We start from the raw sequence: 12,115 nt of genomic DNA, 5'->3' as shown, positions 1-12,115 counted from the left end.
TATAGCCTATAAATCAAAAGCCACACATTATTAAAGCCGCGCTCCCTCACCTCCCTAGCTGTACCTTCAAGTGAGGCCTGCCCAGGCTAAGCCCGGCCCAAGCGACCAGCCGGACATCACCACGGACCCGCAGGCCGGCCGCTGCCCCCCTCGCCTCAGGAGAGCAGCTGACTCAGGAGGCGCCCTGCTGGCTGCCAACGGCCGCGGCGCCGGCCCGCGCCCCGCGCCCACCACCCCGCCCCGCCTCTCCCCGACCGGCCCCGGCCCCGGCCCCAGCCCCGGCCCCGCTGCCCACCGGGCTCCGCTGGCGTCCCGGCTCCCTCCTGCCTGTAACGGCCGTCGCCGCCCGCGCGCCGCCTCGCGGCGGCAGCGCTCCCGGCCCCCGCGCGACAGCACCCCCCGGCGGCGCCCGCCGGAAGCGCGGCCTGGGCGGCGGGGCAGCGGCCGTGTCTCTGCGCGCGTGCGCACGCGGGGCCGGCACGGGCGTCGCCCCGCCCCGCGGCGCATGCGTGGCGGGAGTAGCCCGAGGAAGCGCGCGGGTCGCAGCGGCGGGGGCCGTTGGTGGCCGCGGCACGTTCCCCTCCCCTCGCTCCCTCACGGCCGCCGCCATGGTGCTGGAGAGCCTGGCCCGCATCGTCAAGGTCCAGCTGCCCGCGTACCTCAAGCGCCTGCCGCTGCCCGAGAGCGTCGGCGGCTTCATCCGCCTCACAGGTAGGTGGGGGGAGCGGGGGAGGGCCGGCGGCCGCCGCCCCCTTCCCGCCTCGCCGCCCCCCCCTTCCCGCCTCGCCGCCACCTTCCCGCCCCTCCGGCCCCCGCGGGTGGCGTGAGGGGCGCGGCGGGGCCGGGTCGGGCGGCGCGCTTCTGCCTGGACACGGGCGCCCGCCTGGGCTGCGGCACGTCCCCCCGGCCTGTCCCGTGTCGGGCTGCGGCTTCCACTCCTCGCTCCGGGCATCGATCGCTTTCTCCCGGCCGTGCTAAACAAGTTGTCTGTTATGGGGGCGAACGCGACCCCAAACGTCAAATCGCCGTTAAAGTGTTTCAGGAGGAAAATTATCCGACAAGGCGTTTAAGATGCCTTGTGAGGTAGATGATAACAGTCAGAGTAAAATATAGCGATAGAGTAAAACGTACCAGGCTCCTCGGCCCCAGATCGTTTGCACTGTACTTAAAATTCCTCTCTGCAAGTAGCAGCAAGTCAGAGGCCATGTACATACAGAAAATGGGATTTTAGCTGAAGGCCTAAAACACTGCCTCCTCATTTGCTTAAAAGGTTAAAGAGTGTCTGTACTGATTAAAAAAAAAAAAATAGATCTGTTTCTGGGAGCCTACTACATACACAAAGTTAGGGTTTTTTATTTAATCATTTTTATAAGTATTTTCTGAATAAGGGAGTGAAAATACCTATTCATTAATCATAGCCCTATCACAGACCGAACAAGAAAGAAAACTAAATACTAGCAAATTCTTTAGGTGTTCAGTGCATTTCAGTGCTTTGCAGGCTGGAACTATCTGAGCCCAGGCTCAGCTGTGATAATACAGGCAGAACCTCAAGTAGTGTCAAATGGCGAGATTAGTTCGGCGATAATAAATAAGAGGAACGCTCTAAAAGAAACTCTCTGGAAATAGAAAAAGTCTTCAAAGTGTAGAATCAACTGCGTATGTTTATCTTGCAGCACTAAGCTATATGACTTTAATAGTGCTGGAAAATGATTTTATTGAGAACAGGCACAATTTATTTAAAACCAGGTTTGAGTACTTTTTTCCCCAGCATGTTTATGCTGCTTGTAAACTTAAAGTCCTATTATCTTTCCCACGACAAGAAAACCTGTTTTAAATGAATCATTCTCCTTTCCCTGCAACTACTCTCTCATCTGAAAGTGCTGTTAATTATATTTACCAAATGGAGAAATTCAGCTGCCACAAAGTTGGGAGGAAGGGGGTACAATAAGCTACAGAACAGTGCAGGTCCTCATATTCCTAGCATTTGGCAGTTTCCTACCTAAGTCATTGCCCTTTTAATGACAGGTTGTACTTAAAATTCATTAAACTTAGTAATGCTTGGGTTTAATCTCTTCTTGCTTCACTTGTCCAAACATACATTTCTGTAACAGGATTATTTGTGCAGTCCCTGTATTTATTCACACTACATATTAGTAATAGAACTTATTCTGAAAACCTCTGGTCAGAACTTTTTTTTTAATAGAATGATCAATGGGGGAGAAGTGGTTTGCTGTCATGTTATTTACCCCATGGACAGGCACTTCTTTGAATTTGGAGGGAGGGCAAGAAGCAAACAACTGAAACCTTAAGTGGAGACCAAACATGTGACATGTCAGTTCCAAAAATATTAAAGAAAGGTAAAAGAAAGAACCAAGTCAGAAATTGCTTTGAGACCTGGTAGGATTTAATGAGCGTACCTGAAAGAATCCAGTGCCTCTAGTTCTCAGTGATTTCTTTGATTGGTCTTGTGCTGAACACTCTAAAAAGGGGAAACAGAGGTACAATTAAGAACACATAGCTACAGAGACAACATTTTGACACTTTTTTCTTTTTTTTTCAACAGACAAGTAGACTAGAGTAATATCTGCTATCATACTTATGTGTCTTCCTCTTAAGGTGGATATGAATGAAAACCAGCAAAATTGTAAAAGGTGCTTAAAGTTACGGCATAGGGTAAATGCAACATGGTGAGGCTTTTCAAAAGGAAATAATAGGACACCACATCCTAGGCACCTAAATGATCCTCTCTTAGTGCTTAAAAGCTATTGAAAGTCATTCTAACCTCATTGCTCATTAAAGACTTTAGTACTTACCTGCACTCAGAGCTGCTGTCAGTCTAAAGTTTCATCTGGGAAAACTGTATTTCTTCAGCAAATGCCACCTGTTCTATATTTTTGTGGTCTTAGCCTGTCCTGTCCCAAAGTCATAAGCCTCTAAGAGCAGGGGATTCCCAGTTCTGGGAGTTATTTTGCAGCAGCAACTTAAAGGATCATATCTATTGAATTACAGTTACTGAAAGACTATTAGACAATAGAGAAGATTAGATTAATATTCTCTTTTGTGTTTACTACTACTACAAATTACAGAGGAGCATATTCTTTGGCAAATGACATATCAAACATATCAAGCATTTTTATTTGCTGCTTTTTGGAAGGTGAGAAACAATATTGATCTTAAGACATTTCAAGTGCATTAGTATTTTGTCCTTAGGTGGCATCTACTGAACTCAGTCAGGAACCAGCACTATAAACACTCGCTAGCATAGACCTTGTTCGCAAAGGCAGGCCAAAACCCAAATCTGGAACAGTGCAGTGCTTTGCTTGTTCGCTCTTTTATTGCTTCTGTAAAGCTTCATTAGCTTCCAGGCAGATGCAACTTCAGTTCCTGTAGCGCGTCAGTTGTAGAAACGACAGACCAGAAGTATAGGGAGGATCCTTTTGTATAGGATATTGTATAGTATGCTGATTAAAAATCTTGAGACACCTGTTGTCTGTCATGACCTCACCAAATCACAACGGAAAACTGCTTGCTTGGAGAGAGGAGGACTGTTAACATCCTTTGCAAAACTCCTGAAGGTAAAAGCAATGAGGGAGGAAGGAAAGAATGTTTGACCTTGGGTTTGAAAGTGGATATCTAAATTGTCGCGCTGCTGCTGCTCAGAAGCCTCTTTCAGTTTCTTGTCATAGCTGCTTTACCCTTCCCTTCTCAAGTTTGCTGAAATGAACAGTGTTGGCTCATGCTGGTGTTGCTTTTTATCCTGGTACATGTCATTAAAACAGCATAGACGTTCACTTCAAAATAGCACGTGGTCAGAATTTCAAGGTTTATGCAAGAATCTAGGTGCTAGTCATCTTTCCATAAACATGACGCAGTCCTGGGTGGGCTGTCTTACACTTGGCCTACATGTTAAGAGAGACTTGAATGTAACAAGCTGCCAGGCAGGACGAGCACCGTTTTGTGGATCATCTTTTACAGTGCTGAGGGAAAGAAGGGTGATACCATGATAACAGTCTTCAGAACCTATTTCAACAAGGAATTTGTCGTTTGCAGAGTGGCTCGCTAACCTGAAAGCTTTGGCTTTTAATTTATTTAAGTGTGCTATGTCGCTAAAAGAACTGTCACCTCTCTACCTTCATACCTGCTGAATAAGCTAATAGACATATTAAAGTGGTGCGTGGAGTCCTTTGTGTTTAGTTTCTGTAGCAATGAGAAGACCCCTAAAAGACCCAAGCAAACAACAGAAAACAGGGTAGAACTGCTTATTAGTTCTGAAGAGAATGTAATTAAGTAATTTGACTTTGCGTGAAGAATTTCATCAGTTTAGAGACTATACAATCACGGTTCCAATCTTCACTTTGACTGGTAGCTAATACTTGTTAAAATTTTGGCTTGGAGTTGAGCTGTTACTGTAAGAAGCTACTTTTGGGTCTGCATAGGGCCATTTCCACAGAAATTAGCTAAAACATAAATCAAAGTGAAAGGTATCAAAGGAGTAGTTGGTGAAAGGCAAGCAGGGACCTCTTGCTTTGATTTGACTGCCAGTGGCTGGCCAGTCCCTTTCTGCTCACAATGTGTGTGTTTCTTATTTTTTTGGACTTGTTACTGTTGGAGTAAAAGTTAAGACAACCTCTCCTCGAAAATGTAGCTGTGGCCTATGGTCCATGGCCTCAGCTTCTTGGAATTCTCTGGGCATTCCTGTTTCAGTGATGTTCCTGATACTTTCCAGGACTTCTCTTTGGGATTGGTCTCTGTCTAACACAAGTCAAGTTTGAAGACTAACCTCTTCGATACTCTGCTCTCCATTTCTGGCTCCAAAGACTGCCTCTTCCCATGCAGCAGAACTGATAAAGAATCTCCAGAATCAATGTAATTGCTGAATTCTGAGTTATCAGCTGTGAAAATAAACAGTCTTGTGAATTGCCTTACATCTGCTTCAGAAAGGTATGAATGGCTTCAAAAACACAGAGCAGCTTACAGTTGTAGGAAGATATGATTGCATTAGTTTGGGTGAAGCTTTTCTCCCATCCCCGCCAACCCAGTCCAAAGTTCTGTGACTTTTTTACTTTCCGATAGTATCTTGTCTCTCATGCCGTAGAAGCATGGTCATGTTGATTTTTCAATCTGAAAGTATGAGCTTCTGACAGTCTTTTGGCAATAACAAGTCAGTTTATGATTAGTGTATGCATTGGTGTAATTGGGGGCTTTCCAGAGACTTCCAGATTAGAAATATGTAAAGAAATCATTGGCTAGTGAGGACAAAACTCTTTATCAGCAGTTAGCATGATACAAATATTAAATAATAACCATGATAAATAATATCCTTGTACTTACTATTCATGTTTTTTTCTAATTTCCATTCTCAGAGGTTACAGCTATCATGTTCCTGTTTCATTTGGATGAACCCAACTGGTTATGAGTCTCCCATAGACGTGACTACTGATCCGATTTTTTTTTTTTGGTCATATCAGGGAGTTTCAAGCTGTATTGAGATGCCACTTGCTGTTTAGTTGCCAGTCTCTTTTAACGATGTTTAATTCTGATGTGAGACGTTTCCTTTTTGTGTGTCAGTCTTAGCCCAGTTGTATTAATCACACACTTGATAGGTGCCCTGCTTCTGGTTATGGTGCACCTGTTGGAACGTCCGTTCTGTCTTGGAGTTCAGAGTAGCTTTGTAGAGATCCACCTGTTTGCCAACAGTCAGGTTAGAAACTCAATTTGGAAATTTTTTTCAGTGACCAAATATTTTTCTCTCTTCTAAAGTACGTTCCAAGTCAGTCCTTCACTTAAGGTCAGAAAGTGCATTTGGATTCCTATTGACAGAGTGTTCTGGAACAGTAATGACAGAAAAGACAAACAGGCACTGTTGTTCAGGAAACTCAGTGTTTTGTGCAACTGAAAGCATTTAAAGTATTGCAGTGTTAATTTTTATTATTAAGGGCTTACAGCTTGTTGGGGGAACTGAGGAAAGGGCAACAGAGATTAGTCTATTGCAGTGACTCTTAGCAAATTTTGTCAATTGTTGTGCATAGGGATGGCTGTAAGTGCAGGTGCGGAAAGACTACTGAAAGCTCTTGTGGTGCCTTTAGCATTTATACAGTTGTGCTGCATTCCCAGATAAATGCAATAAGTGTGGTTTTCACTTCAAAGGCTATAGAAAGCTCAAAGAGCGTAAAACTAGTCCCACAAAGTATTTTCATTACATGGTGTACTTCCAGAAAATTCAAATTATTAAGAAAAAGCCACTTTGTTCTAACTGGAAAAGTATTAGCATGAACATGTGCTCTATTATTACAAATAAAATCAAGCTATACAGAATAATATAAATTCTGAGAGCTACAACCTACCTAGCATCCTTAGCCTGCTCTATTGAATTTCCTTTCTTGTACATCTTAATCTCGAAGAACAAACTGTAGAACAAAATTTTGCGATGTTGTGATCCTAAATCATTTAGAAGAGGAACTTGATTACAGGATCTTGTCTTACAAAGTGCTTGTGCAGCTATTTGTGCTCCAGCTCATTACACTTGTTTGTTTCTCATTTTAAAATATTTTTAAACTCTCTTCCATTTCTGTATGAGTGTTTAGATTTAATGTATTCTCCAGAAATTTAGAAAAATGCTCTCTCCTGTATTGCACCGTGGTACTTAAATTACACTGGAGTATTGTCACGGCATGTTTTGCTGGAAAAGTGGATCCACCTTTAATACATATAGATCTTATGCCAGGTGCTGATGAATTTCTTAAAAAGTTCAGTAAGTCTTTCTCTCACCAGTATGTCTAGATGATTTATAATGATGTAGCAAGGCAGCTAAGTCTGCAGAGGATACTTGAATCTCTTACCTGTTCTTAAAAGAAGTTCCTCAGCTTGGTAAAAAACAATTTTCTGTAGCTTGACTTACCTGATCTCAGGATTCTTTCTTTCTCTGTGTATTGTAGAAACTGGTTGCAGATCCCTGAGCAAACAGAGCTCTGAAAAATAAAACCAAAAAGATCGGTGAATGTTTTGCTAGTGCTTATCTAATAATCTGTATAACTTCTACCGAAAGTTTCTAAAAAAACTTGGAACAAATAAAATGAGGAAAACTTCAAGAAGCTAAATATCTGAAATAAGCAATTAAAAATTGAACTATAAAACGTACTGAATAGTTCTTCATATACAGAATGTTAAGATACCAGCACTGAATATACTTACTGCATGTAATCATGCCCAGTGTGCCAGTACACAGTGCTGGTTTACCTTGGGTGAGCAGAACCTCTGTGATTTTAGGGTTCTTCATTTCAGTACATCTTTTATTTCTTTTGGATTTATTGTCTTCCATTGAGTCATCTTCTAGAGTGTTAAAATTAAACTTCAGATTAAATTCTAGGAGTCAAATTTTTACCTTGGCTACAGTAAAACCCAGGTTTTAATCTGGGTCTTCTTTCTTTTTAAGACTTAGCCGCAGAACCGCGTTTGCCCTCAGAGCCTCGCTGACTGAGAAACCCTATTCCTTACGCAAAGCCATTTGAGAGTAGCTGATGCTGCACCATACTGAAGTGGTGTCAAGAGCCAATCTAAATTCCACCTGTCTTTAGTTTCAGAATGGCTGCGGTTATTGCCTTTCCTGGGCGTGCTGGCCTTGCTCGGCTACCTCGCTGTTCGTCCGTTCCTCCCCAAGAAGAAACAGCAAAAGGATAGCTTGATTAACCTCAAGATCCAGAAGGAAAATCCAAAAGTAGTGAATGAAATAAACATCGAAGATCTGTGCCTCACTAAAGCTTACTGCAGGTGTTGGCGTTCTAAGACGGTAAGACACTTTATGCTAGTGTAGGATTAGAGATTGAAACTTGCATATTTGTATCAGTGCTTCGGTGGGGAATTGCTACATGTTGACCTGTTGCTTTTCTCTGGAGGTGGAACATGGTCCTGGTTTTTGAGAATGGCACAGTTCCTATTTTTCTTCACTGTAAACCTATCTGCATGCAGAAAGAAACTGTAGAAACTTGTAAGAAACACAGTAGGATTTTTCTAGAAACACTTACAAAGAGTGACCACCTGTGAGTAGATGAAAACTAAGCAAGCCTTGTTTAATATTTGGAAATACATTGCAACTAATTAGAAGGTAACTACTCTACTTTGCAAAAACAATGCTTAGAAAGTTGTTCATATTAGAATAAAAGTAAGGCTGGATCTGTGTTGATGAGGGAGAGCATGTCCCCGTCTGATCCAGAGCAGCCAGTAGATGACTGGTTTGGATAGTCCGTATCCCCCAAATCAACTAGATGTACACAGGTATTTTTCATTTACCCTCAATTTCTTTTGAGTGTCCTGACTACACTCTGGTTTTGTCCTCTCTGGACTGAATGCTTTCCTGTTTTAACAAAAAAATCTACCCTGGACCTAAGAAACCCTCTCAACTATTCTCCCTTCAGAATAATCAGTTCAGCAAAGTATTTCATTTTTCCTTAAAGCAGTACTTTCTGGTTGCAAATTATTAAATCTACTAAGAGCACTTTTACTAGTTCCACAATAAACCTTAAACCAGTTGTGGCTGTGATGGCTGCTTTGCTTGCTGTCCTTTCATGGAAAAGGCTTTGTCCCTAACTTTGTGTCTAAGAACAGCATTTTTAGGACCTCACAAACTTAGTTACCTCTTAGCAGTGGTTTTTTTTTTTCTTTAGTAACAGTAGTCCTGTGTCGGATAGGAGACGGAGTTTGATGTTGAAACAGGACATAGGAGGAGGAACTAGCAACATCATAAAAGTGCTCTTGGCATAGGAAGAAGTATAAAAATCACCATGCAATTGCTGTACAGAGTTATACTAATTCCTCATGTATGTTTTCTTCCAGTTCCCTGTCTGTGATGGCTCCCACAACAAGCACAATGAATTAACAGGAGATAATGTAGGTCCACTAATACTCAAGAAGAAAGAAGTATAGCAGATGCTTAATCCACTAGATCATGACTGATAAAAAGTCTTTTTCTATTGTTGTAGTTGCAAAAGACAGCATTTTATTATGTGATGGGTATGATTTAGTCTGATGATTGCTGTAGATTTCTTTTTGGAATAAACTGCATTTAGACAGTGCTAAATCTGTCACTGTTTTGATACTTTATTCTGAGAAGAATTATGTCTGCTTTGTAAAGCTGTAAAGTAACTATCTCTGTAAATAAGTAGTTTATTTCAACAATAAAATGACTTCCTACAGTTAAGCCTTTTTTGTATGAGCATGCAATTATAAGACTGTCACTATTTCCAAGTGACAGAAGTGCACCTTTCTGTTGATTTTGTTCTGCTAAGAAGCCATGTTTTGTTCTGCTTTTCAGGAAGAAATTTAAGTGCACTTAAGTGGGGAAAAAAGATAATAAACTCATCCTTTGTGAATATACCTAAGCATACCACTGAGGGCAGGCAGCATAGCGATGCTAAGTTACACTGGGTGAAGGTCTGGCCTGTGCAGTGCCTAAGCGGGCAGTTTGTTAGTCTAATGCAAAGCAGCCCGCTTCCGACAAACCCCGCACAGCTGGGCAGTCTGATACCATGTCCTAGGCAGAGTGCTGCAGTTCCAGACCATATAAACTAAACTATCGAACAGGTCAGCCACTACTTTGTTTTGAGCCCCTGTGTTGATCGTTCATAAGCTCTTGTAAGGAAACACAAATTTGCTCCTTGCTATTTCACTTGCACCGTGGCCGCTACTTTTTGTAGCGGGGACTTTCATGGGAGGAACTGGTTAAATGACAGAACCAAGAAAACAGAGCTAAGCTGTATTCTTGGCTTCTTATCCATTCAGAATGATTATTTGGGCATGTCAGAACTTTGTTGTGGTATGGCTTAATTTCAGATGCAGGTGGATAATTGCCTCTTATCTAACTGTTAGACTTCCAATGAATTCTTCCAAAGTACTTTATTCTTCAATGAAAGACTGTATCCATCATTTTAAAAATAAAACTTTCTTCTATGCTACAATTTTAGACAATTGTACTAAGGCAGATTTCAGCTGTTCCTTAACGGCATTTCATTTGACCCATTGTTAGGCAGGTGAGAAGCCCCAGAGCAGTGTGCCATTGCTAAAGCTGATCACCACAGTGCTGAAACAGAAAGCAAGTCAGGAAGCAGTTCTCGCATAATGGCTGTCGCAGCAGCAGCAGAACTAAGGTAGATTGTTCCTCCTCCATTTGTAACAGTTATAGGTATCTAAACCTACCATTTGTAACAGTTCTAGGTATCTAAACTTCTTGCCTTGCAGCAAAAGATGGCAGATTAGGATGTAATTGTATGTTAAATGCCTGCTTTTATAAAGCGTGTAATAGAACCATGGTACAGTCTTTAATGCTTAAATGCTTCATGGTAGTCTTACCTTGATGGATGAGCAAACCATAAACATTATATTAGGATATAACATTTATAACAGAGGAAAATCTATAATGTTACTAAATGTCTTATACTCAGTCTTCACTTATAGATGCAGTATATTGAACACCAAGCCCCAATTTTTGGGTTTGGTGAAAAAATTACTATGTGAAATGCAAAAGCCTGTCTTCAGATTTTTTTTTTTTTTTTCGCCCAGGCTTCAAAATCCACAGCCTATTGTAGCAGGCTGCTGTTATATGCAAGTCTGTATGTGCTTCCAGCTTTTATCAGGATACTTTTGCATTCAAATACTTTGATTTCCTCCTAAGTCTAAGTAAACTACGTGCATCAATCCTGTTTTCACTTCCATTTGTCTGTTCAGACAAACCCTCTTAGAGTAAGTAATACAATAAAATTGGTTTTGTTTCTCCCATAAAGCTCCTCTGAAGGGAGAATGACAGTGTAAGGTTTAACCTCTTGACTCCATCTCTAGCACAACTTGATTATGTAATTAATTTTTTCTCCCTGCTTGCTGGTAGTTGAGATTACTGCTAAACTATCTACAAATGTGGCTACGGAACAAATTGGTGGTTTTTGTTTGGTTTTGCTTATGATGTCCATAGGGGAATGGAACACATTTGTAGTATGGGCCTGCAATAGCAGCATGCAGTCACAGTTCCTTTGTAGAAAGGACGTAGTAATTTCCACAAGACAATATTACAATGAAGGTCACAAGCAAGATAAGCCGACCATTTCCTTGCATTTCAAAATCTGTCAAGGTAATACTGTCTCTCATGGCCACAGAATTGTCTATAGAAAGTCTCAAAGAATTTACTGATCGGTTCAAATTACCTGCCTGAAGTGTATGGGGATAGATAGCTAAGAACTGACGTGTCTGCAGAGCCCTGTACTTCACCAGCGATTGGGAGGGTTGAACCAATTACCTGCTAGGATGTGCTTGGTCATGTCTTGCCACTGGATGACTTTTCTAACCTAATTTGGAAGCTCCACACAAAGAGAGAGATTTGTGCCTAATGCTAACGAAGACCAGGACTGAGGCAGTAGACCACATCTTCACAGTCTTGATGCAAAATCAGGGGAAGCTGAACTTGGCAGGTCATGACATGCCTTTTCACTCTACAAGAACAGTAATGTTTACCTTTGTTTTGATTATGAATTTGAACAATAGTTATAATAGACTACAAATAAACCTGTAAACCAAATATGTTTAGGGAGAGGTGTCTGACTTGTGGCAACTACTAGACAAAGTAAATGTAATTGAAGTGCAGCTGGCACAAAATTTGATCTCTTGCACTCTAATTATTTGAAAAGCAAAATGCAAAAACTGTATCATTCACTGTTTTGTGGCTGTATTATTACACTGTGAGTGTTTCAGTTAATTTTAGACTTCAGTGTAAATTTCCTAAAATGCTCAGTTTGGCTGAAAAAGAGAGAGAAAGCAGTGATTATAATTACATTATCACTGCATCCCCTGGCTTGTGTGACTCCCTGCTTCCAGATGGCCAATTTCTGTCTTTTCCCATATGCTGCCTGCTTAACTCTGCCTGCTGCTTGCCGCCAGGAACACGCTGTGCCGTCAGACCCTTCTGCTGCAGAGGTTCTTGTGAACCTTCTGGAACTGCACACGCATACTGTGCTCAGTACTTTCCCACATTATGCCTGCGATTATGTCTGCATGACAGCAGGACTCCTCTGGTTATAGCTTACTGCACGTTGTGCTCTAATTTTATTTCCTGCAAGTGAGAGACTGGCATGGCATA

General features: G+C 42.0%; 1 protein-coding gene across 3 annotated transcripts; it reads left to right on the top strand.

Moving 5' to 3' along the window:
- Positions 1-517: 517 nt before the first annotated feature.
- Positions 518-10,286, top strand: CISD2 (CDGSH iron sulfur domain 2). Of its 3 annotated transcripts, XM_082315204.1 has the most exons (4): positions 518-711; positions 7,575-7,786; positions 8,830-8,883; positions 10,019-10,286. In XM_082315204.1, exons 1-4 carry the CDS (start codon positions 609-611, stop codon positions 10,109-10,111), a joined length of 462 nt encoding a protein of 153 aa, XP_082171330.1. In that variant the 5' UTR covers positions 518-608; the 3' UTR covers positions 10,112-10,286. The 3 variants fall into 3 exon arrangements, 2 of the variants coding, with proteins under 2 accessions (XP_082171330.1, XP_082171331.1); XM_082315205.1 differs by lacking the exon at positions 10,019-10,286 and having other exon boundaries at positions 8,830-10,005; XR_014228513.1 differs by lacking the exons at positions 8,830-8,883; positions 10,019-10,286 and adding an exon at positions 4,727-4,941 and having other exon boundaries at positions 622-711; positions 7,575-7,710.
- The last annotated feature ends 1,829 nt before the right edge of the window (positions 10,287-12,115 follow it).

This window comes from Platalea leucorodia (genome assembly GCF_965183815.1).
Source record: "Platalea leucorodia genome assembly, chromosome: 6".
Taxonomy (NCBI): Eukaryota; Metazoa; Chordata; class Aves; order Pelecaniformes; family Threskiornithidae; genus Platalea; species Platalea leucorodia.
This window is presented reverse-complemented; position numbering and strand designations above follow the sequence as displayed.